At 38.0% G+C, this 26140-nt stretch overlaps 2 protein-coding genes across 2 annotated transcripts in view; both read right to left on the bottom strand.

Moving 5' to 3' along the window:
- LOC139148870 (UTP--glucose-1-phosphate uridylyltransferase-like) overlaps positions 1-11959 on the bottom strand; it is a 40256-nt gene extending 28297 nt beyond the window's left edge. The window contains 2 exon segments of the mRNA XM_070720298.1: positions 1837-1965; positions 11771-11959. Of these exon segments, the coding sequence (XP_070576399.1) occupies positions 1837-1965; positions 11771-11809 (168 nt within the window). The 5' untranslated portion in view covers positions 11810-11959.
- A 1721-nt stretch (positions 11960-13680) lies between these two features.
- Positions 13681-26137, bottom strand: LOC139148871 (malate dehydrogenase, cytoplasmic-like). Its single transcript, XM_070720299.1, is given in 9 exon segments — positions 13681-14357; positions 14753-14866; positions 20152-20328; positions 22248-22370; positions 22708-22826; positions 22829-22852; positions 22855-22978; positions 23428-23526; positions 26015-26137. Coding segments are annotated over 9 exon segments (1011 nt in total). The 5' UTR covers positions 26018-26137; the 3' UTR covers positions 13681-14129.
- Positions 26138-26140: the final 3 nt, after the last annotated feature.

Genomic DNA, 26140 nt, shown 5'->3' with positions numbered 1-26140 from the left:
AAAGCAGTTTGTTTGTGTTAAATGACAATATTTGTAAAATATGGTACTGCAACGGACGCATCTTCTAATTTTTTTCAAAAGAACAAGGCAATTAAGCAGTAACTCTGCAACTCTGTGATGCATGGACCCTACATGTATGACTGTTGAATGACATTGTGAAAAATGACAATGTATGTGAAATCTTGTATGTAGGCACGGTTCCCCTGTAGGGTGTAGGGAACTCCAGTCTCATAGAAATGTGTTAAAACTTTAACTCTTTTACAGAATACAAAAATCACAGGAATCTAATTTGATGCACATTGACATAATTCTGTGAAGACAATTTTTACAACCTGGTGTATTGTTTATAAATATTGCACTTTAACCTCTAGCATTTACCTGAAATATTTTTTTCAGATGATTGGAATCATTTTGATCAATATGAATACTGAATATCAAACGACAATATTTCAAAATCTGAGATAAAAATTTCTTTCATCTTGACAAGAGTTTGTATCTTGCCGTTCATACATGTTATCATGTTACAGAACCACCTACACATGGGTATATCAAAACCAACCACAGAATCACCTACACATGGGTATATCAAAACCAACCACAGAATAACATATTGTGAAACTATGCATAATTGGCGTGCTTTGACACGGTAGGTAAAATGAGACATGAAATGTGATCACCATCGTGAGAATTTCAGTTGGACTGGTATAGTACAACATATCTAACAAAATAATGGTATGGGCGCTACTTAAAATCAGATTCACATTTTTCATCAAAAAGCTCCCTTTTCCAACCTTCATGGTTACAAATCAGATGCATTTGAACTATTTTTCAGATCTAGTGAGTCTTTCATCACGGTAATTCTTAGAGTAAATATTTCATAAGGTACATTGATAGCTTCACCCAACAATGAATACCATAAGGGTAATAGCATACAATCTTCGCTTCCTGCAGGATAAGTGACTGGGAGAGTGGTTTGAATCACAGTCCGTCCATGCGACTGTGGTTAAATACAAAAGACAACCTTTACATAATCACATTGTTCAGAGGACACTCTACCCTTCAGTATGTTCACTGGTGACTTTTGTTTAGAGGATTTGTTAATTGTAACATTATAATGTGGATAGAAAATACACAAAAGACGGTGAATGGGTTTACACGTGTTCTTTTTCACTGTGTGTATAAGTCAAGCAAAAATCCTGGCACCATTAACATTGAAAAATGTGTGGATCACACCATGCAGGTCCATGATCATACTGAGAGATACTGGAACTGTGGTGACTATGTCTTAGAAAAAGTTATTAAGACTCAATCCTTTCCCTTAAAGGAGCTGCATTCAAATTCAAAGGACACCAGCAACGTGACTTTTTTTTCTAATTCTGAGGGTTTTTTATATATGCAGAACCCCTGTACTCAATTATTTTCAAGTTTCTTTCCAAAAGTCGCCAGGAATACTTCTTATAGTACCCTAGTAATTGTTGATAATGTAAACTGTATTGTTTCTTTTCACAGAAAATGAATTATAACATTATAAAGTTTTCTTTGAAATTCCTAGTTCTGCATAAATCTCTAACTGGACCCTTAACATCCAGAATGTACATGCCTTGCATTATCCCCTCAACTCTGTGAGATTTCTTTTGTTTTTGGGTTGCTGACAAACGTATATCTTTATGTGTCAGATTTTACTGATAACGAGTTACTCGTACCATTGCTACAGGCCAACTATGACTAAAGCAAACAAGTTGAGTATATTGTGTGCAGTAGTACAAAGGTTGTCTCTACACAAGTTATGCAAGATGTCAAGCTCGTGGAGATCTAATTTTGATTGATTCAACTTACCTCAGTTTCATTAGCTTTTGCAGTTTCTTTCAGTTTATCCAACTCAGACTCCATTGCTCGCTCAGCATCACGCTTTGCTAAAGCTTGAAATTCCATGACACTCTTGTTGGCCCTTAGAGTAGCGTCGGCCTGTGAGTAAGATTGGAATTTATGTTAGACCAAATGTCCATTTTCCCTGCCGTACGTTTTCCTGTTTTGTTGTGCAGTTGTGTCTATACTACAACTCATTACGGTACGTGAAATTATACTAGTCAGAAAGTGGGAGTGTACCAGCACACAGCTGGAAACTGCCACTCTTATTTCCACTCCGTGTGGTCTTCTGCTACAGGGTCGACCTACAGGTCACACAGATGCATTGTGGGAAACCAATAATTTACATATTGTAATATCAGCTTTATCTTGTGACAAGGTCATTTCCTTGCTATCCAGGACATTATCAGCAAGAGACAAAACCAAAAGTTCCTGATTTTGCTGAAACTTCCATACAAGCTGATCAATTTATACCAATTATTCAACAGTATTTCATCCATGATGATTTATTTTGATTTGAGAGTAACAGTAGGAACGGTTAGTTTGTCCCTTTATAATTTGAATTTCAGAATACGGGTATACAGTAAATACTAAATTATCCTAGCAGATCTAAATTTTGTAATTACCATGCCAGTAAAGTGGAATAAAAAATTATTTGCAGAGATATGATACAGATTGTCAACCTTGCACTAAGGTTTTCCTCAGAGGTCACAGAAAAAAACATGTACCTAGAAAATTACATTTCTGAAGTATCCTGACAACTGTCACTTTGACAACTTTTCATCATTTTTTCCCCTCTGAGTAAATAACAAGTACTTTCACATGCACTTTGAAAAACCCAGTATTCAGCTTGTCTGTGCATAATATACCGGTACATGTGTGTCTGGTGTTGTGTGCATTGTAAGATGATATGTGTATTGCATATATCTGCATTTTCATGTTAGATCTTCAGTATCACAAATACTTACAGATGTCAGTTTAAGCTTCTGAATATCTATAAGCATGAAAAGTTAGTGATACGCGTCTGTCATTCATGTTAATCTGACAACTGAACGCTGAATCTGAATACAAGCACGAATAGCCATATGATTACTTTTGGTTCAACTTTAATTTTTCCACTTTGAAACTAATGCCATTTTTTGGGGATGGAAAAAGACTGTATTAATTAAAATGCAGGTGTTTCTGAACGATTGTAAAATATTTCTCAGTACAATATTGTCTGAAAGAAAAGATTTAAAGATAGTTCCAAAATTTCATGAAACCATAAATTACTTTTCTCAAAATTATGCAGTTTTCATAGTTCAATGTTGATTGTGGAATTTTCGTTGGAAAATAAATCATTGAAATTCACCAACTTATTTGCCTTTAAATATGTACTACCTATGGACGATAAAAAAACAAACCACCGTACAATGACAGGAACAAGCTGGCAATGGTCAATACATACCATCATAAATTAGCAAAACTGCAAACAGGAAACAATCTACTACAAATATGCATAAATTTGTTAAATACTCAGGACATCTGGTGAGTATTTTAATAACAACAGTCGAAATATTGTTTTCTCATTTGCAAATGAGACACCCAAGTTTGTGGAAGAGGAAGTCTTTGACTGAATGAAGTTCAACAACATAGCTCACAATAAAAGTTGTACATGGTCAGTGCAGTATCATAAAAAATACCGGTACGTGTTGGTGTCACGCTAAAGATTGATATAATTATGTTGAGAGTTCTCTCAAAGTATTAAATAATATTAAATGGATAACTTCATTAATTAAATAAACGATGCGTCCCTTTCAAACAACTCCTGATAATACAACAGAACCAAAGGCAAGCGTAAGATCAAAGAAGGCCCCTTATCTTACTGGGCATTAGAGTACACTATGATTGACATCATACACCAGTATCATTTGCATGATTTGTTGCAGTCCTCATCCTTCAGAGACCAAAACACAACTTTTCACCTGTGAAAACAGGAAAACAGTCAGGACTGCGGCTGATCATTGAAACTGTAATAAAGGTCTCAAGTTCCAATGCCTCCTAATCTGATGACAAGATGAATGCATAAACACTGGTACATGTATGTAGTTTTTTCAGTCCAGAGCCAGACCACACTCTTGGCACATCGTCTGTTCATCTATATGCTGAATTACATACATATTATTTACATGTATGTACTTGTGTTTTATTCTTCTTTACATAGCAATTATGCTTTGCTGTCATATCATTAACATATCATGCAGGCCTGAATGGTGAAACTGACAGAAAACACTTGATTACCATGGTAACCTGGCATTTATAGGAGTGAGCCTGGGTTTCATAATCACGAAAAGTAAAAACCAGACAAACAACTAGATTTGGGGCTGCAAGTCTCATGAAACTTCAGGAAACAATTATTCCATTGAACAAGCAGACGGATGACCACATCAGTGTTTTTGCTAGGTCTCTGTCATTGAATTTGCGACTTGTCAAACTGAATGAATTGTAAAACTGACTGACCATCAAACAAATTCAATGAGGCACAGATGTTCTCTAACAATCAGTAGACTTTCCACTGACAGCTACGTACCCTATTATTGCAATGCCATGGGCTTTACATCACACATCCTATGTGCATCACTGATATTGAGACAATGAGAGTTGTACCTAATTTGACCAGATTGTGTATTTTCATAATTGATGCAAATGTCACTCTATTTAGTCCCTGAAATAACATTGTAAACATCGAACCTCCACCACAACGACATCACTCAACCATACATTGCTATATTTCAGTCTACAAATCAAAACAGCACTGTAAATTTTACAAATATGGAATTTGACCTACGTTAGTGATTAATTCGAGTAAAGAGATGGAGGTCATCTTTGCCACATGTGTGTGTGTTGTTCCTCCTAGAAACAGTGCTGTCTTCTTCACGCTGCAGCCTTCTTGATGGAAGTGTACTCACGTCAACAATTTTCACATTTTTACTGTATAGTCCAGCGCTAATCTGTTTCAATATGACAAGCTTTAATCCTGTGACACACAGAGCTGGTGTCAGCTGCAGAACTGGCCATCAAATCACTCACCAGTGAAAGACACATATTTTAAACATGGTGGTAAAAGCTCACAGATGAACCAATAGCAGAGGAGGATGCCTGGACCCCTCCCCATTCAAACAATGACATACCGGTATACAACTTTTTCTTTCAGGTGAAAGATATGTGATCAGAATGCAAGGTATTTGAAACATGAAGGAGTCTTTGACGTCAAACAGACAGGTGAGCATAATTACTATAATAATACTACGCACTTTTGCCTCATATACAGCTTGTACAGTTAAGCCAAACTCTGGCTGTTCAACAGTTGAACATATACACTGTACAAACAAGAACCCTATCTGCCATATTGTTGTATATTTTTGCAACACTATATTACTTTTCCGGTGGTGATGGTGTCCATTTTCCTTCCATACATGTAAATGCAACTGAGAAACACAATGTTAATTTAATCGTCACTTTACAAGAACTGATGGTGTTATTCCAGTAAATTATTTAATAATTGGAAAATCAAAACATTTTATAGATTATAGGTAATGATAGTCCAGTATCTTTGAGAAAGAACAAAATGTAAATTCAACATTGTAGCTCCTATGCAAAGCTGGTATGTGAATGTTGTCAAACTTAAAGAATCTTTGAAATAGTACATTAACACTTTAGGCAGCAGCAAACTGAAATAAGGCAAATGATTCGACACTTCCCTACTTTGTTTCTTTTCAAATTCAGAATACAGTCAGTTTATCCCTTTTCCTGCCAGACAGTAATAACTGTATCACTTCCCCATCAGCCAAGTCAGTAAAAGCAGTATTGAGCCAAAACATGACGTATTTTCACCCACTTGGCTTGGTATGTTATAGCATCTTTTGTCCAAAAAAAATCAACTTTACAGTATTATGTTTTCAACAGCCTTCAAATGTACAGTATTATGTTAAAATACATCATATGGAATATGTTGTGTTTCATTAATTTTAACCATCTTGACCTGGTGGTGAAATATGGACTTGGCAGGAAAAGGGTTAAGGGTAACGGTTGTGTGTGACAGACTAGCTGATTTAGATAACTAGGAACACAGTGACAACACACGTACTGCATAACTGTATTTCAACATGGAAGTGAAGAGAACAGTTGCAGTAAGATTGAGCCTTATCCTACCGCCAAGTTCATATTTCACTGTCAGGTCATGCTGGTTAAAACTTGTGAAATACAACACGTCCAATATGGTGCATTTTAACAAAAAATGAACATTTGAAGGCCCCCTGAATAAATACATACTGCAAACATGATTTTTACAGACTCTAGCCCTAGAGGGCAGATCGTCCATGTAGCCGACACGAACACGAAGTGTCTGTTATTGGGTACCAAAAAGTATGAAAAATAGTAAAGAATGAGCTACAAAATCACTATCAGTTTTAAGTTGCAGGTAGAATAAGTCTGTGCCTTTGTATAAAATACTATAAAAATAGTAGAAAGTGAGCAACCAGCTGAAAGTTAGTTGAGGAGACCTTAACTGCATATCATTTGCATCTCATTGTCGGCTACATGGACTGTGTGCCGACTAGAGCTGCTGTAACAGACAAAGCCCAGTAAGTGATTATACATGTGCTTTCAACTAAATACTGCTTTGCTGAATTTGCAGATAGGGAGGTGATGTTGTCTGGCAGAAAGAGGATCATGAAATGGATAGTTTGACATGCTGCCATGTATTCTGCATTAATGGTATATTGTCTCATTTTTGTGTCCGATAGAAAGTATCTTTTGAGTTACCATTGTTGTTTCATTAAACTAAGGACTAGTCAGGGAATGTATTTTAAACCCTATGAAGACCATTGGTCACTCTTTCTTTGTACATCACCATGACTTTGACAGTCTTTTCAGAAATAAAATTGGATGAAATCTTCTTCACGGATACCAGTATCACATTTTCATTCATACCTTTAAAAACTGCATGGAAGTTCAGAAGAATTTTTCATACTGCTATAACTTACACTTGAGCATACATACTGTTTTTCTATGGCTTTAGAGAATTTATATGGAAATTCTCAAGTTACAGAAAATGTGCATGATTACATCATGTATGTATGTGTGTAAGTTTTCCCCTGTGATGACTCCTCCAATTATGTTCAAGAATATCAGGGGAAATCTTACCTTAACATACATTACTTTTTACTACACTTCTGAGATTTTAAAAGGTTTGGAAGGCCAATGACTCTGATATTTACTTGAGGACTCAAGACAAACTAGTAATCATGCACCATTCCACTTTTGGTCATGTTAATTCATATTAAATTTTTTCATTTATGCACATTGTATCTACTATTTTCTATCATGAAATTGAATAGATTGTAATAATTATGGATGTTTACATGTCATATTCTGGATGAATCATGATAACATTACATTGTATGAAATCAAGACATATACTGCTCCTCTTGAAGCATAATGATAACAGTGGTTTTGCTAAGGGGTGGGGGTTGAGAAGATAGTGGGTGTGGCATCTGGGTAAATTTTACCAGGGTTCTCTGATTACTTTATCAAAGTTTGACCAGGAACATCAATGCAACCATATTAGATGACATCAAAAGTGGTACAGTTTTCCGGAACCATATACCGGTATCTTCCAAACCCCATACTAAAATGTACTGGTCATGCTACACAATTCATGCTTCATCATTGGTTGTCTATATGCTACTTAATGCATGCTACATCATTGGTTGTCTCGCTTGCCTAGACCGTATACATCGCTTACGGCCTTCATGCCACCGACCCCATTCCGTCTAGCCTCGAGGTCCACTTTTAGGGCGGTAGCATAAAAAACAGCTCATTTGAAAGTGAATGGTCTCCAAGAGAGACGATGATGTCACTGGTGTCCCTTTGAAAGTAAATAAGCCCAAATGTTCCTCTCACCATTGGCCAATGATTAAATGGGTGTTGCTCATAAACTAGCCAGAGAAGATTTTAAAATATCAGAATGAATATCACAACCTAAAGTTACTTTCAGACAATCACTATTTCAGGTTTTCCTGCATACAGTTCAGATGCAACACTAAATGATGCAGGCTCTTTCACAGCCTACTTTGGCTGAGAAGCCTTTTTTATTGTGAGCTTTCAATGGCAAAGCCATGTGAAGCAAGTTGGAGAGTACACTCAGAATATGCCACCTTGTTTTGCCCTTGCACAGTCCTAGCTGTGCCACAGTCCCTCTATCACCGTGTCCTAGCTATTGTTGTGGGTGTCAAAATCAAAAGACTTTACAGCCAACAAAGGGGCTGTGAAACAGTATACACATATTGACTGGCCATGAGGGCAACAGCATACGTCTGTACCCCGAGGGACTGTGAGTCACCCCCAAAAACAGACTGTTTCCCGAGGCCGTAGGCCGAGGGAAACAGTCTGTTTTTGGGGGTGACTCACAGGCCCGAGGGGTTAAAGACGTATGCTGTTGCCCTCATGGCCAGTCAATATGTGTTTTGTAACACACCTCATCCGTAGTCATACATAAGAACGTACCATACACAAAAGTTGTCGCATGTAGGCCTAAGCTATATGATGTAATATGTTGGAGTGGTTCAGCAAGAAAAGTTTTTGCCGACAGGGTCGCAATACTTCTGCAAAACGTTCAATGCACCTTTGATTATCGTCTTCGTTCGTTTCGAGTCCTTGTTTGAAACTAGAGCATTCAGTTCTTCTTCAGAAAGTAGGATAAACCGAGAAATTTCTCGACTATCGTTTCGCTCGTCCGCAGACGGCATCTTTGTTTACATTCCAGTTCGCGCATGCGCCAATGTTTTTTTTGACGTCAGCGGGCATCATTTTTCGGAACTGCAACAGTTCCGACAAATGATGCCTGATGACGTCGTTTACGTGGATCAGCACAAAAGAACGCATCCCACGTGACTGACAATTGGCGAATTAGAACACAGACTGCGGATGAGGTGTGTTACAATCTCAACTGATTCACACATAAGAACAGTTCTACCATGGTAAAATATCATAATTTCCATTCTCTGTTCTGCGTGAAAATGAAATCTTTGGAGATGTCATTGAGATATCATTTAACCATGTTCCACTTCAATTCAGGTGCCCTGTGTATACCTTACTTGACTGAGGTACAATACCTGACTTGACTGAGGTACGCATTACATGTACGACTAATCAGTTGAACTACTATCAGCTTGGTCCTCAATCAAAAGGACAAGAGTATCAAGAGTGTCTTAGGTAAGAGGGATTAATTATGAGGATCAGTTACTTCAGACAAGGGTTAGACAGCACTTATCAAGGTAAATATTGTCACAGAGGAAACAGATAACACATGACCTCAAGTTGTACTGGTTTGTCCCTTTAATCTATGACAAGGTCATGAGGTCAGACCTTATCACTAGGAGACATACCAGGATTGAATCAACATTCAATTGTCTATGGGTGCAGTGGACATGCTAGAGTACAACTTGTGTGTTACACTGGTTCTACTCTGGCTTCCATGCTTTACATGGATATATAGACAGGTAGATGGAGTATATTCAAGTTATGATGGAAGACAGCCAAGGACAGGGAATCAAACACTCTTGACTGGAAAACTTTTAAATACATTCTTTTGTTATGGAGTTGTTCTCATCAAAGTCCCTCCATCACTGTGCTATCATCATAGTCCATCAGTCACTGTGTTATTGTCACAGTCCTTGCATCATCACGGTGTTCTCGTCACAGTCTGTCTGTCGTTGTGTTCTCACACAGACCTTGTGAAGACTGAAATCACTAATCAATCACTAAAGCTCTCATCTCAGAATGTGCCTGTCATTGCTGGTATTTGTATATGTCATTTTACAAACTTACATTCAAACATTTTGTTTATCACTTGAGTCACTAAACAAAATTTTGTTCAATATTCCTGTTTCTTCAAGGTCCTGCACATAATATGTACGTGTCCAAGAAGATAAGTCAATTATACAACTCTACAACCACAATGTTACAGTTACTATACTTGAAAAGGACATGCTTCTTATCATCTTACATCAGCAGGTATCACAACTTCTAGATGACAGCCCAGTCATTTTGCTAAGACCATTTCACCTTGAAACTTTAAAGGGTTACCATACCTCTGGATGACACTGAAACGTATACATTCAAAAACTTGAAAGTATCTTTCTCTTACAAACCTTAGGAAAATTGTTTGCATCTTAAATTTTACAGATTTTTGCTTAAACTTTCGAACAAATACTTTAATCATCCTTTTCAAATCAAGAATAAAAAATTAAAAATCAATGTCTGAAGGGCGAGGGCATATTCTTTACTTTTGACTGACATAAAACCCAGAAGCATGAACCTGTGACATTTGGCAAGATAATCTTAGAATCAAAACTCACAATAATTTTTTAAAACCTTTTATGAATATTAGTTGTTGGTGATAGAACCTTAAAGAAAACTGCCTTGATGACTGCATATTAAAGGGACAAAGTCGCCCATTTTTTCATGAATTTTGTTTGATATCAGATACTATTTATATTGTTTGACATGTTGAAAGATACTGAATGAATGGGTGACAATGCGTATATTTGACCCCAGTTTTAGACAAATGAAATGAAACCATCGCGAGAATGAATTAATGGTCATGACCATAATTCATTTTTGTGGTGGTTTCATGTATCGTACCTAAAACTGGGGTCAAATATATGCATGGTCACCCATTCATTCAGTATCTTTCAACATGTCAAACAATATAAATAGAATCTCATATCAAACAAAATTCATGAAAAAAATGGGCGACTTTGTCCCTTTAATTAAAGGAATACATTTTGCATACTTTGCCATTTTATGAATATGGTTTACATCAGCTGTTAATTATATCATATTCTGCATGTAACACGTTGACCTAAAACATTGATTCATACTCTAATTACAGTGCAGTGACCTGCGACATATATAATTTTGTGTTTGTACTAAAATTTTCAAATACATGATTGAAGTATTTGTGAGTTATATCTATGCAGACTAGCCGAATTTTAGATTTCTGGCAATCAGTGAAGACACCAGTGCACCAGTAATTCTTTCAAATCCATCAGAACAAAACGAAAAACTTTTATAAAATCAAACTGATAAAGAAGAAAGAAAAATATCATAACTCTGTCCTTTATGGCAGTTGTGTATTTTGTCCTTGAAACATTTGTACAGGTTACTTCGTCAAATGATGTACACCTGCTTCGTGAGTACATATATTACAATCTCATGAAAGGTGAAAGACTAAAGGACTTTGTGACCTTTACATCTATGACTCTATCGATGCCATATGAAAGGAAAAAAGGCAACTCACAAATTAAAGATACTGACCGGAAAATGGTTCCAAAGGATATCCCTGCCGTTCATTACTAAATCCGATTGCATTTTGTTCCCAGTCTGACGCTGATTAGCTCGCTTCAGTGTCTAAGGATGGACTGGGTTGCACACAGCATACCCCGGTACGCTCTGAGTCTCCAGGTGGCAGTTGTACTGTATGCATCCCCAATACCATGTGTCACAGTGTGGCATTTATACCATGTAAATTTTTGCCTGGCCTGATTTCGCTATTAAAGTGTGTCGCTATTGTATCTCAATTGAGGACAATGTATTCCGTTATCTTGAAAAGATCAGTTATAAGCTACAAATCAATCGGTCCCATGATCCCAGTTCAATGAGATGACGTATTAAGCAAGGTGAACTTTTAACTAGTATAAGAGATATCGTATCACAAATATGTATTTCATTTGAGAAATTAGTAAACGCGAGACACATTGGCTGACTGAGCGGTAACAAGGTGTTGACGAAACGTGCAGCTGTCTGAACCTACCTATTTTTATTTTACAGGTATTGCAATTCCCAACATTGGAATCCTTACCTCATCTTTGTCAACATTAGAAAGTTTTGCGTCCGCCATCTTCGCACTACTTCAACTCACGTCTTCCCGTGCCTCATGCACGTAGCAGTTTACGTCTTAGACTTTCACGGCAACGAGAAATATGCGACCTTCAATATAAACTTCTTTTTCTTAGTAATAAATAAAATAACACAACGATCGTTGCTTTCAGGAAATATTAGTCTTGGGTACACAAAATATTGACTCTATCAGGGTTCAGACAGCCGACAGCATCGGTCAGGGTCGTCGGCAGCGTGACCTGTGATCCACAGCAAAAGGTCAATCAGAGATATATATCGCGCCCTCAACGACATAGCAATAAGAACTTTCGAGGGTCAGAAGATGTGTCATGTACATGCACAGTGTACTGCAGGCATTTTGTCTAGAAGTTATGAATATGATCAATAAATGTCAAGTATTAAACATTTGTTTACAAGCCTTACCTGTATCGGGTGTGTGCCTATTACTTTACCCTCGCAATCTCTGTATAGCCTTTCAAAGAAAACGGTCCATATCTGTTAATTGCTCTCGCCCAGACCAAATAACGCCTAGGATCTCATAAGCCAAAAGATGGACTATACAAGTTGTTTGGTCTAGTTAATTTAAACGCGAGACACATTGGCTTATAATTTGCATTTCATGTATGTATCAAAACTTTGTTTCTGCAATATTGTGTTTGTCAAGAGATTGACAAAACTCGTGACAAAGTCAAAGAAGACCGAGAATATAAACAAGACAAAGAAAACAAAACTTTAATGCGGAGATTAAATTTAGATTTGGTTGAAAGATACAAAGAATATCTATCGCTTGAGTATTTTTTGACCATGACAAATGATGTTCTTGCAATAACAGATGGGTTTTGTATAGAGGCAGTCCATTTTTTTGTATATTTTGTAGAATTTACTTTCTTTACACATTCTCCCCTTGCAATCATCTGTACTCTATAGAACAGAAAATAGATGGGTCTCATGCTTGATCAGGAAAGTATACCATTGTTTTATCAGGGAATACTGAAAAATTACTCATCAAGTAATGATAGTCAATATACTTGGTGTACAGATATATCGAATTGTACCATGTTTTTACAAAAATCGTATATTTTCAATTGTTTTTCAATCTTTTCTTTGATTTTTGCATCATTTTATAACTGCACTAAATGCTTCAGTATCTTTCCAAAAACTGAGTAGCCCCCAACCTTTTTCCTCTCCACAATTTGAGCAACTCCCCTTTGAGCTTTTTAATTTTTTAGAGTGAAACCCCCTCCCCCTCGACTTATGACCCCCAGGCCATAATTAATGACAACTTCCTTATATTCTATACATTGCAGCATCGATACATGTGGAGCTTGGAAAGTACATTTGCTTTTCTTAGAGTTCTCAATTCCTCATCGCAATAATTTTTTCATTCTAGGATTTTGGTTACAAACTGAAACATGTAACATTTTTACACAGGTACTCTTCAACTAATGTCCCTCATGCATACATGTAGTTTGGAAAATGAGAATACCGGTAGATCAGTGTACCTAAAAGTGTGCAATTTTGAAATGAAATCAAACTGATCCAGCATAACCCTGTACGAGGAGAGAAAAAGGTTGTAAAATTCACAAATTCAAGTACTATAAATCTGACATAGTTCTCTTGCGCTATCTTAAATGCATTGTGAATGCTATCTATATTTAATACCATGTATGTATGCCTGTATTGTCAGTGCATTATCATAAGCCATTGAGAGAAAGAATCTTAAGTGTCACAATAAGCAACATTGAAAATGGAGTGACCGAATCTGGCAAATACATGTAGTTGTATATTGTGATAAAATAGCACCTAGAGTTTTAGTCTTCTAAGGAACTCTTTCATATATAACAGAAACAGACTCAGGTGAACATCATGGTGTTGCCTTCATATGTATTTTATTTCAGTTATTATGGCAAATCTATGATACAGATATCGGCAGGAAGGTAAGATATTACAGTAGATGTATCGGTAGTATACAAGTTTGGATGGTCCTAGAATGGCTGAATTCAAGTAAGTTTACAAGGAGTCCACAAAGATCTCTTCAGGCTGCATGTTGAATTCCCGTGCAAGTAAAAAAATCTGACAAACATTCCACACCAATATTTGTTTCTAAGCCTCATATCCTAATGGTAGTCACTGTAGGGTGACAATTTTCAGTTATCTTGATCTTTTACACACTACATTAATACAACATAATAATGCATGTCGTCTGACTACCACACAGTTTTCACACAATTCATCTTTCCATTTAAAAACTAATCTGTTTTTTTTTACGTCATGATAAGTAGTGTGTTCATGTACCAACACTTGGGGCTGTGAGAGGTCATTTACAAGTTGGCATCAGCACTCAGGAAGGTCATCGCACTATCTCTTTCTTCTACCAGCTCCTTGGCTGTTGCATCCATCTTTTCCCTGGAGAAGGTGTCAATTTCGAGACCAGTAACAACTTCGTATGTGTGGTCTGGTAAAATCTTGCATGGGAAACTGTAAATCAGTCCTTCTGGAACTCCATAGGAATTGCCATCAGATATGACTCCCATTGATACATATTCATCCTAGAAGTAGATTGTACAAGTATGAGGATATATACTGAAGTACGAGCAATCAGATGTAGAACCTTGCATCTTGTGCACAAGTTTGGAAATATAACATCATATAATACATTTATACATGTAGAATATCAGTGCTAAGTGTGCTAAGATGAAGGTAGTTTGTTCATGTATGAAATAATATTTGCAATAAAACTGCACATACTGGTGTTATGTTAATACAAACAGAACAGAACACTTTCCTTCATTAGAACTGATCATTCATTGAACTAGTTGTGATGAAAGAAAAACTGAACGAAGAATTCTTCATCAATCAAATTCTTCTGCACAGACGCATTTATAAATAACAAAGGGAGGACAAATTGATATGAATTGAAAATCTTTGTTACAAGAATGCATACCGGAGGGGTTCCACACCACAAGTCTTTAACATGGTCAACGATGCCCTTGGCAGCTGACATAGCACTTGACAGTTTACGAGCTGCAATCACAGCAGCCCCACGTTTCTGCACAGTCTGTGAGTAAAACATTGACATAATGTTATCAAATCGATCACCTTGTGTCTATTAGTGCAAGATACGGGGCAGATTAGTATTCATTTATGCAATTATATTAATGACCATTGCTTCAGCATTGAAATTTATGCTAATGATTTTATCAATGTGGAATATTCATGTGCCCCGAATCCTGCGTTTTATCACTTGTGTGGGTCATGAGGTTATCAAAGTCACAACAATCAACTGCCAGTCAGTTGACATGAATATACTGACAACGTATTCAAACAACTCCATGGAGACGTCATGAAAATTGTGTCTATGACAATCACATTATAGGCCAATCAAAGTTCACACTGTTTTCAGGGTTTTACATGACGCAAGATATTGCGTCTCTGACGCATAAAACCTCGACCCGTACACTAAAAAAATAAATATTGCGTCCCATGGGACGCAGAAAATAAATGCACACATGCACATCCATACAGTCACTGGCCGTCCCTCCATGAAATGGAATGTCCACACATTTGCAAAGATCATTGGTCTGTTCAAAATGAAACTTCCTTATTTGTAAAATCGCGGTACTATGACGCATGATAGATTTCGGCTGCTGTTTCAAATTACCAATCGAATACCTTGTAACATACATCACCAACGGTCAATGCTTATCACATGTATCATGAACGCGTTCTGATATTGGGACTGCTTTCGCTGTGAAAACCGCCCTTTGATTGGACAATTGTCCATAACAAAGAATCAGGCATGTTTTAATCATGGCGGTTGCAAAACAACCATGTCAGTCCGATCTCAGGAAATTCTTTGGCGGTAGTGCTGGTACCAGCAGAGGCCGGCTTCATAATTCAGATACGGTATCGGAGAAAGCAGCTACGCCAGGCGATTCGGATAAAACTGATGGAACCCTATCGAATTTGCCAAAAAGGGCCGTACATTCCAAAAAAGTTGGCTAGACAAGTTTAAATGGTTGTGTTATTTCGAAGATGGAAATGTAATGACATGCGACGTATGTATGAAAGCTAATTCAGAGAACCCTTTTACGGATGGATGTTCTAATTTTCAGAACTCTACCCTTACTCGGTACCAAGATTCAAGAAATCATGTTCAGAGCATCCAGATTCTGTCATTGAAGTCTAACTTTGCCTCTGCTTGTAAAGCCGCAGATGACTGGAAGTCCCGAGGTCAGAGCGATAGTATGAAGTCGTATGTCGCCCAGTTGCGTACTGTTTACCTCATAGCAAAATGCGATCTCCGGTGCGACGTGTTTACAGATTTAATGCATGTCCAAAACCTGAATGGTTTGAATATTGACTGCTATAAACGACCTCAAATAGTCATGGAATTTGAGGAGTGCATCGAACGCGTAATTTCAAAGTCTCTGATGGATAGCATCAGTGCAAGTGACTACATTGGTATAATGTTTGACGAGACATACGATATCACAATTCACAAGAAACACGCCATCTACGTAAGGTACATCGAAAATGGCGAAGCGATGGTTTCGTTTCTAGGTAATAATATCACAGACTGTACCGCTGTTGGAGGTGAAACTGCACTGATTGACTATTTGATTAGAAAGGGAATCTGCGATGAAAATATCCATAAAGTATACGGACTTGGCACTGACGGCGCCGCTGTCATGACGGGTCGTTTGAATGGACTGGGCGCTAAGTTGAAAGGCCGTAACCCGAATGCAAGTACATTGTGTTGCTCTTAGACTCAACCTCACTGCATCTCAAGCCGGCAAAGAAATAGAGTACTGCAAGGAGTACCATAACATGATTCATTCTTTGTACAAGTACTTCAGCGACTCTTCAGTCAGATATGACAAACTGAGAGAGATACAATGTATACTAAATGGTAAAGCAAAACAAATCACAGAACCAACATCGGTACGTTGGTTGTCAGTAGAATCTGCTGTAAAGATGATATTCACTGCTTTTCAGCCCATTTATCTTGCACTACAGAGTGATAAAAAGGGTGGTAAGGCTGACAGGCTCTTGAAATTTAAGTCAAACTCCCTGTTTGTGTTGTTCTCTGCACTGCTAATTGATGTTCTAACAGTTATTGGAATAATCGCAATCATACCAATCCATGGTCCAATAACACTAGGTCAGAATTTGTAAGACAATAGTTGTAAACATAGACACAAAACAGCACAGAACATACAGTAAATAGTACACAAATATTGAGTCTGACTTTTCAGAAAGACTCAGTAAACTTGTCTCATATCAGGAAAAGTGTGATTCTACCAAGGAAACTTTGAATACAATTACAATTCATCTGTCCCATGTGAAAGGGGTTTCTCAGTGCAGAATGCCATTAAACAGAGGGCAAGGAATAGGCTGAACCCTCTACGACTTAACAGGTTGATGTTTATCAAACTAGTTGGTCCTGTAATTGACGACTTTGATTTCATGCAGGCAGCCAGGTTATTTGATGAAGGAGCTGTAGGCAGATTGTAAAGAGTTTGTAAAATGACCATTTCAGTGGTACATGTCAGTGACAAGGTGTTTTCAGCATACTAAAGTCACCAAACTTTGAAAAAACTCTGTTCAAAAATATCTTACGTCATGTAAAACACTGTGATATAATGCATATTTTATGATATACCACATTAAAATACTTCATGTTGCTGTCATGAAAACCAGTAATAAAAAGTGAACTGTATCATTACCTTTGTGTAGTGTTTTAAGGGAATTAAGGCGGTTACAAAATTGTCTTTTGATACCCCCCTCCCTTATATCTGAGGACTCCCAGATTTGTAGATGGGACCCCCTTGTTCAAACATCTTGCATCCCAGGGACTCCCAGAAAATAAAATCACTGTAAAACCCTGCTGTTTTACTAGCAAAGGTCAAATCACAGACATTGAAATTATTGACACAAAATTAAACTGAATGGCTTGTGGTACGTAAAGCAATAAAGATTCACTAATTTGTACTTTTTGTGGTAATGGAAAACCTGCACAGAAAAACAATGCATCACAGATTCATTATAAACAATAAAATACCCTTTATTATTACATATGTACCACAGTTTACTTGCATCGAAGCGCGCGCATACTACCGGTATTTGCACTGCAGTGCAATACCAAAAACATTATGCCATTCCTTTATGTTAATGAGTATTTACCAATTATGACCCGGAACTATTTATGTTTGTAAACACAAAAAATGTCGTCTACAAGATTTCGTTTCACTTTGGTTCGATGCTCGTTATAGTAAAATGCACGACATTACCGATTAAAAACTACGACAAAGAAAATTGCATGTACTTATTATAGTTTGAGGATGATTTTTATTATCCGCAAGAGCAGTTTGTTTGTCAGTGAAGCCAAAACATTGACAACGGGCGACGTCCGTTTCTTACTGAAATCCAGTCATGACATGCGACATGCGAGCTGCGACTTCAAAACTGCGACCTGCGTCCTGCATAGGGTTAGTGTAAGGGTTAGGGTTAGGGTTAGGGGTAGGGTTAGGGAAGTCGGACCCCAACCAGAAGACAAGTTTTGAGCCTTGCCTCTCCCCAACGCCGCCGGCCAGGGCAATGTTGGGCCGCCGGGAGCCGACGCATCTCTGCGGCTGAGCGCCCACTGCACCCGTACCCGAAGTCGGACCCCCGACAAGAAGACGGGTTTTCAGGCTTGCCTCTCCCAACGCCGCCGGCCAGGGCAACGTGTAGCTAGGGTTAGGTCGCAGATCACAGTTTAAAGACGCAGGCCGGGGACGCAGGTCACATGTCGCAGGTCGTGACCGGTACCTGCGTCCCCGGCCTGCGTCTGTGATCTGCGACCTAACCCTAGCTACACGTTGCCCTTGCCGGTGGCGTCGGGGAGAGGCAAGGCTCAAAACTTGTCTTCTGGTTGGGGGTCCGACTTCCCTAACCCTAACTAACCCTAACCCTAAACCTAACCCTACCCCTACCCCTAACCCCTAACCCTAACCCTAACACTAACCCTACGCAGGACGCAGGTCGAAGTTTGAAGTCGCAGGTCGAATGTCGCATGTCATGACTGGATTTCCATAGTTTCTAAAAGTTTTCTCACCGGACATTCCCTGTTTACAATAAAAAGTCACTTTTACATGCAGTTTATTCTGTGCTTGTGTGTCCTACACGCTATTGATAACAGAGACTGAGTGAGCGCTTGTGTGCCACGGTTAACACTGAAATTTGATCGTTCGACAAGTTACGTTTGCCGTATCTTACTCTTAAATTTCCCGTAAAAATCATTGAACTGTTATTTGTATCGATCATTTAGAAGAATTTCAAGCTCAAAATGTGAAATAATCAAAAGCGTTCAACGTTCAAAGTTCTCTTCGTTTGGCTATCTATGGCTACGTATGTGTGAGCGATCGCAAGCAGAGTTCAAGCCCTCCGACATTCCTCTTACATCATCCTTGATAAACAAGTAAACAATAGTTTAACCAATCAAAATGGAGGGTGTGGCGGCGTTGACCGATGAAAAGTGAAATCTGATTCGATGCCTCATTACAGTGATGTCAATATTATATAACTCTGCAGGGTCGCCCTGAAGCTTTGACAGATAAGTAGTACGCATGACTAATCGTCGATTCTCTAGATAAATGATGCAAATAACAGACAGGACATATGTAATAATATGACAGAACCCTATGACATGTGAGTGCATGTGTGCCATACTAGCGGTATTTGCACTCATACTGCAGTGTACTGGTATTCGGCTGTCCTTTCACAAACGAACTGCCACCAAATACACCGCAGAACTTGTGCAAATACCAATAGTACGTCGCGCTTGCACTCACAGGCCATGGGGTTCTGTCATAATATTGTTTTCTACATTTGTAAGATATATATTTGGCTTTGCTAGTATGCAAGGATATATTTGGACATAAACATCCATTTTGCACTGATCAATATTCTCTGCTAACTTATGTCAACCATTTAAAAAATCAATCGCCAACATGAATTTCATCCTGTTCGAAAGTGGATCCTGCAAAAACCTAAACATTGTTGATTTGGCATTTGAAATGGCTGGAAATAGTGCTCATTCAAACACATCTACTGTAAAAACCCTATCAATTTGACCAGAAAAAAATAATTACGATTTTAAATAGAATTATCAGAAAATGAACAAAGCCAAAATAAGTTCAGTGGTCGAATTATTAGGGATTTAAACTTTTTTGACAGTTCATAGGTGATATACTTACCATCTCGTTTTGAGAAAAAAATTGGGTGGTCGAATTAAAAGAGTGGTTGAATTAATAGGGTTTTTATGGTACATAGCAACCTTAAAACAAAAGCATTACATACTGTGATGAAGTCTCCTTTCAGCCAGGCATCATCTTTTACAGCTTCATAGATTGGGACATGTTTACCATCTATAGAAACGTCACCATGGCGTACATCAGGAAATTGGGTAGATGAGTGATTACCCCATATGATAACATTACGGACTGCATTGCTGGGAACGCCAACACGAGCAGCAACCTGGATTTGTTTTTAAGAACACAATAGCACCAGTATATTCTCAAATGTAGACATACTAATAAACTGGTAAAAGTATTCCTTGAATGATAACTTCTACAATCATGATAGGAATACTGTCATTGCAATGAAAGATTCACTGGGGCATTTCTTTCAAAATTTTTTTTGGAGAGAAGATCAGGTTATAACTAGAAAGCATTTGCAAGCAAAAGCGAAGTTCCAGAGACCAGAGCAGCGGAAGAAACAAGAGAATGTGTGACGAAGATAGGTGCAGAATGAGTAATATGCAAGCACGTACCTATAGTTAGGGCTGATAGCAGTAACAACAGAATACAAATAAAAGCAAGGCAGTCCGGGGAATTACAGTACACAGATTACAAATGCCTACATGTACGGTAAAAATGCAACAGATACATACGGGGGCAACAACGCACGGAAACGCATATCAGACGAGAGGAGACATCGGACCTAGGCCGTTGAATGTGAAAAACCGAGGCCGCATGCATTTTCATTTGATTAAAAGCACTGACTAAAACAATTTTCATTGCTATGTCACTGTTTTCACAAGATACTGACCATTTGATCTTGGAAAGTTGAGTTGCTTTTATGTGCAGCCAACGCATGCCGGTGTGGTGACAGACAGTTCACTATGCTATGCCTAGCTCTGCATGGCAGGGCTGTGTGTTACCGGCGTTAAACGGCCTCCCACTACAGTCGCGCAGACTGATATAGAAAAAAACCGCTCGTGGCTCCTCAGAAATACGGCGGGCAGTTTCTCCGCCAAAAACAGTCAATTTTGGATCCAAAACTTGCATTGATCTTCGTTTTCGAGCACATCCACCTCGCCTAGGTACACGATGTGCCCAGCCGCGCTTGTAAACTTACGCAAAGCCTACTTTTCTCTCTCTATGTGAGGGAAGCGTTCGTATCCGCCGCCATTGTTAATCTCATTCAACCCATGAGCACTCGGGCGAAAACCAGCGGTCTAAACCATATGGAAGGGGTATGACATAACAGTATAGCGCCACGTACGGCGAGTATTTAGAGAAAAATAAAAATCAAAAAGCAACAAAAAACAAAGCGAAAGAAAGCTAGAATTATTAATAGCTGAACGCAATATGATGATAGTTGTGCAATGCAAAATAAAAAATAAGTAAATAAACAAACAAGAAATGCCCGTAAAACCCGTCCGAGCTGAGTGATGACGTCATAAGTGTGTCGCAATGCATTCTGGGAATTTAAGGTAAAATTTGTGCATAGCATGTTCCATGGTAGTAATACCGGAAATAGAGCAAGAAAGAAAGAAAGAAAGAAAGAAAGAAAGAAAGAAGGAAAGTGAGCAAAAACTAACAGTTCCAGAGCTGGTCTCTGGAACTAATTATGGGAAATGTGAGAACTGATGTAAATGATAAGTAAAAGCGATGTCATTTTTAATGAAAGTACAGAGGATCGTGTTTCTACGAGATAATAAAAACACTACAGCATGGTAGGCACATGGAAATTAGCACCTCTCATCACCCAAAGCAAAGCAGATGACGATGACCAGCATTAATTTCTGAACATATACCTTCCATTGTTATATGGCTTACACTTGTAACTAGGACGCCAAATTGGCCAAACAGCTAGTTTTCATGCAACGTAACAACAACAATTTATTCTGAATTTCAGTGCAAGTGTGGAACGCTATCCGGGATGCGTATCTGATATACTGTGCAAGACATTCTGGCTATTGTCCAATGGGTCTTTTGAAACCGTTCAAAATATGTTAATGTGCTGAAGCAACCATAGAACACACTAGGCTTGGGGCACTCAGAATCAGTAAATTTTGTTGTGTGAGCATTCCATTGGGTTATATCAGTACATACAAAATTCTATTGTTCTCGATGGCAGATGTATAATAATTGTCATTTATGTGTTAATACCTGTGCTTGAGCTCTGTTCTGATCAAGTCTTGTCATTGCTGTGAAGTTCTCCTTTGGAATTGATGGTGCACACTTGTGTGCAATCAATGCATTTGTGTTTGCTGGATTGCCAACGACAAGAACCTGGAATCAAGTAATGAGAAAATGAAAGATAACAAAGTCAAATCAAACTTAACTGAAGGTGAAAAATCTAGGATGATAGACTGTGGACATGACAAATATCACCATTTATTTAAAAAAGTGGGAAAGTATTTCAAATGTGAAAAGTTTTTGTCAGTTTGACAGGAAAATACTGCGTCTTGCCAGATATCAATAAATGAAAGGAACTGCATTGCAAAGAGCTGAATCACATATCTTGTTCCATGTTTGTGTAAAAATTTTAGATTCAATTGAAGATCTTTAAAAGTGGGACAATTTCTGAACACAATTTCTGTAATTTGAAGAAATTTCAACCACTCACCTTAACAGTCTTTTTAGCAAACTGATCCAAAGCTTTACCCTGACTTTCAAAGATTTTTGCATTGGCTTTTAGGAGGTCTTTTCTTTCCATGCCTTCTCTGCGAGGCATGGCTCCAACAGTATAGCAAAATCAATGTCCTTGAAGCTACTTGAGGATCAGCTGTTGGTACAATCTCATTAACCAATGGTAGGGCACAGTCCATCATTTCCATGACGACGCCATCAAGAACACCGAGCATTGGTTGGATATCAAGTAAGAACAATGTTACTGGCTGCAATTGAAGAGGAAAAAAATTTAAAACAACCATCTCCATAATAATGTAACTCTATCACTGCAAATATACGGTGATTAAAGCTGTTTCGACTTTTCAAGATTTTTCAATGCTAAGATATTTTATAGCAAATTTCTTCCATGAATCATATTGTATATACCACATTCGATACAATATTTGTAGAAGCAGTTACTTTTTCAATGAACACTTTCCATCAGATCCTCTATGCTTAATAAAGGGAAGAAAGATCTCTACAAGCTTCCCGCCCACCTTTTGTATATTGAGGTAGGATGTGTTTTTGATTTATGATAATACTCCACCATCATATCCTGAACTCTTTCAGGGTCAGATTTGATCTGCTCCCTTCTACAGGATCTCCAACCATCATCTTTTATTTATAAGTTTAAGGTTCCTTGAACGTACAAAAAATAATAATAAAAAGAACACACCTGATTAGGACCAAATACTTCACCTCTTCCTAATGAGTAGAGGAGGGAATAAGCAATCTGTCCTGCAGCACCAGTGACACACACTCTCAGTGGTTCAGCCTGGAAGTCAAAGGAAAAAAGAATTAATGCAACTTGCAAATCACCAATTTTACAAACTCAAAAATTTTTAGAATTTTGTTCATAGCAAAGAGGCAAAATTAATAGTCGCGCCAGCGGCTTACTGACTACGCATGCGCTTATTCATAATATACTATGCGACTAACCGGAAGTGTACCCTTCTTTCTCATGATGGGCGCCGCCATGTTTTTTTTTTTGAGTACTCGTAAATAAACAAATACGAAACAAATTACCATGATATAACATGCCTTTATAAAATATACCTCTTTTATTAGCCAGTAAATGTTATTATACACCTTGTCGCTGATACAAAGTATCGTTGATATAGATAAACGGAGAAAACTGTCGTGCATATGAACGGGGGCATACGCAAAGAATGCTGGGATTGAATTATAGAATAGCGCCCCCTGTGTCAATAATTAGATTCAAAATTGCAAGTTTTTAGACGGAACGCTATAGTTTTCAGATTGCAAGTGGAAGGTGGGTAGTGCGGTTACCATTGCAATGATAATGATTGCATAATACGTCCCTTGTTTAACGCAATAGGCTGTTATCATTGTAAAAATTGCCAATTTTTGTCCAAAATTTTTACACGCTGCAGAAAATCTATACCTTCCCTGCTGCAGGGTTTGACGTCGTGTACGTACGTGAACTGCTTTCATCAGAGGGAAACTGGGCATAGTTGTCATATAAACGTTCATGAAGTAACAATTACAGTTTATCATGAATCAATACAAATATAACACTGCCAATCTTTAATAATCCCTGGCGCGACACCAAGGGGTGAGCCCTATATAATATTATTGATATTATGTAAGTATCCAAAAGGAAGAAAAATATTACATTTAGCTGTAACAGATGTGCCATCTTTCAATATGATCTACATGTATAAATATAAATGAAGTGTGTAAAGAGATTAATGATGGTATGCCAATGAGCAAGCAAACACGCTGTCTATGATTTCAGCCGTGAAAGACCAGGGTTTTCAACTGGGGCAAATTATCAGTAAAAATGCACAAGGCTACATTCACAAACACCTTTGGAGGGAATGGGAATCCAAAAAAAATTTCTGAGTTTTCCAAATGCCTTCCCTAACAAAGTCAAAGCATATTTAAATGCCCTCTTCTGACTTGCTATGATTTTGAAACCCCCTTAAAATAACAACTGGCCTGAGTTTGGAATGGACAGATTTTTGGGGTGTTTGCTTCTCTTCCAGGTAAGGAGGGTGGTGTTTTGATATATTTTCTCATACAGTAAATCTTCATCTTGTAGAACAGAAAACACTGATCACACAAAAGGTTTGGAAATAGGATGACTTCCCTCACCTGTCAGGAAAACTGAACATAATTAACATAACTGTATATACAAGAGATATTAACTGCACCCTTTGGCTGATTTTTCAGTTCATTTTGTTCTACATGTATGTATTAACTGCAGTTTCTTGTTATGCTTCCCGAGTGCGGCATGCTAGAAAACAAATACTCTGTTTGGCAAAATACTCTGTATGTGTAAAGACTGTAATCATTGTTATTGATGACAAATGAATTCTAGTCCAGAGCTAAATTCAATTTTAATTAATGTTTCCATAGACACATGGAACAAATTTAGGCTTGAGCAGTTCTATGTGATCTGGGCTGATGCCTATGGGTGTCAGAAAGTACCTGTATGTTTGTGTATTCTTAACAATAAATACACAACAGAGAATGTTTTTTCCATACAACTTATTTTTTGTGACTTTATTTCTCATATCAATCAGGGAGTTTCAGTTCAAATCCCCTCTCCCGACATATCTTTTATATTTTCAAATCTCCATCCAGAGGAGTTTGTGAATGCAGTCTAATATTAGAAGAGTGTGCAAGCATGTTAAAACATCACTACAATTGTGGTAAGTTATTTCACAAGGCATGGGGTCAGTCTGCATTTGTACACAAAATACAGAGATTTAAATAGATTCAATATATTTCTATGACTTCTTGCATAGGAGGGTCTATGCTTCGTGGGTGCAATTCACGTGACTAAGGTCTCTCCCATTGCACTTCAACTTGCTGTTCATTGACCCTCAGACATTAGCATATAACTGGCTGGGCCATGGTCGTCAAGTTGTCAGCACAGACTTTCGAGAACCCGAAAGGCCAGCTGCGTATTTGAAATCTTTTTTTTTTCTTGGCATGTGATATCTCAAGAGCCAAATTCATCATCTCATTTCCGCTGTATCCTCTTTACCGTTAATTTAAACGGTAACCAGCAAAATTCACAAAGCGTATGATATGCATAAGCTAGATTGCAGGTAGTGATATGGTGATGCCCTTTACATGACGCAGAGCATGGTGGTTATGGAGAGACACGCACACACGATCACGAAGGTCATACCTATTCAGCAAACGGCCACCGCGTCTACACTCGCACGAAAACAGAAAATTCAAGCGCAATACGTTTTTCACGGGCGTTATAGAAAATGAAAGAACCTTACCATTTTGGTACTTTTTGAAATGTGATCTGGTCCCTTGAACTTCACGTGTTTCCTAGGGCTTCCCCGGTACTTCTGTCGTCTGCCTAAGGATGACCTTAAAAAAGTACGGCGTCGCACAAGCCTGAC

Source organism: Ptychodera flava, chromosome 14, assembly GCF_041260155.1.
Source record: "Ptychodera flava strain L36383 chromosome 14, AS_Pfla_20210202, whole genome shotgun sequence".
Lineage (NCBI taxonomy): Eukaryota > Metazoa > Hemichordata > Enteropneusta > Ptychoderidae > Ptychodera > Ptychodera flava.
This window is presented reverse-complemented; position numbering and strand designations above follow the sequence as displayed.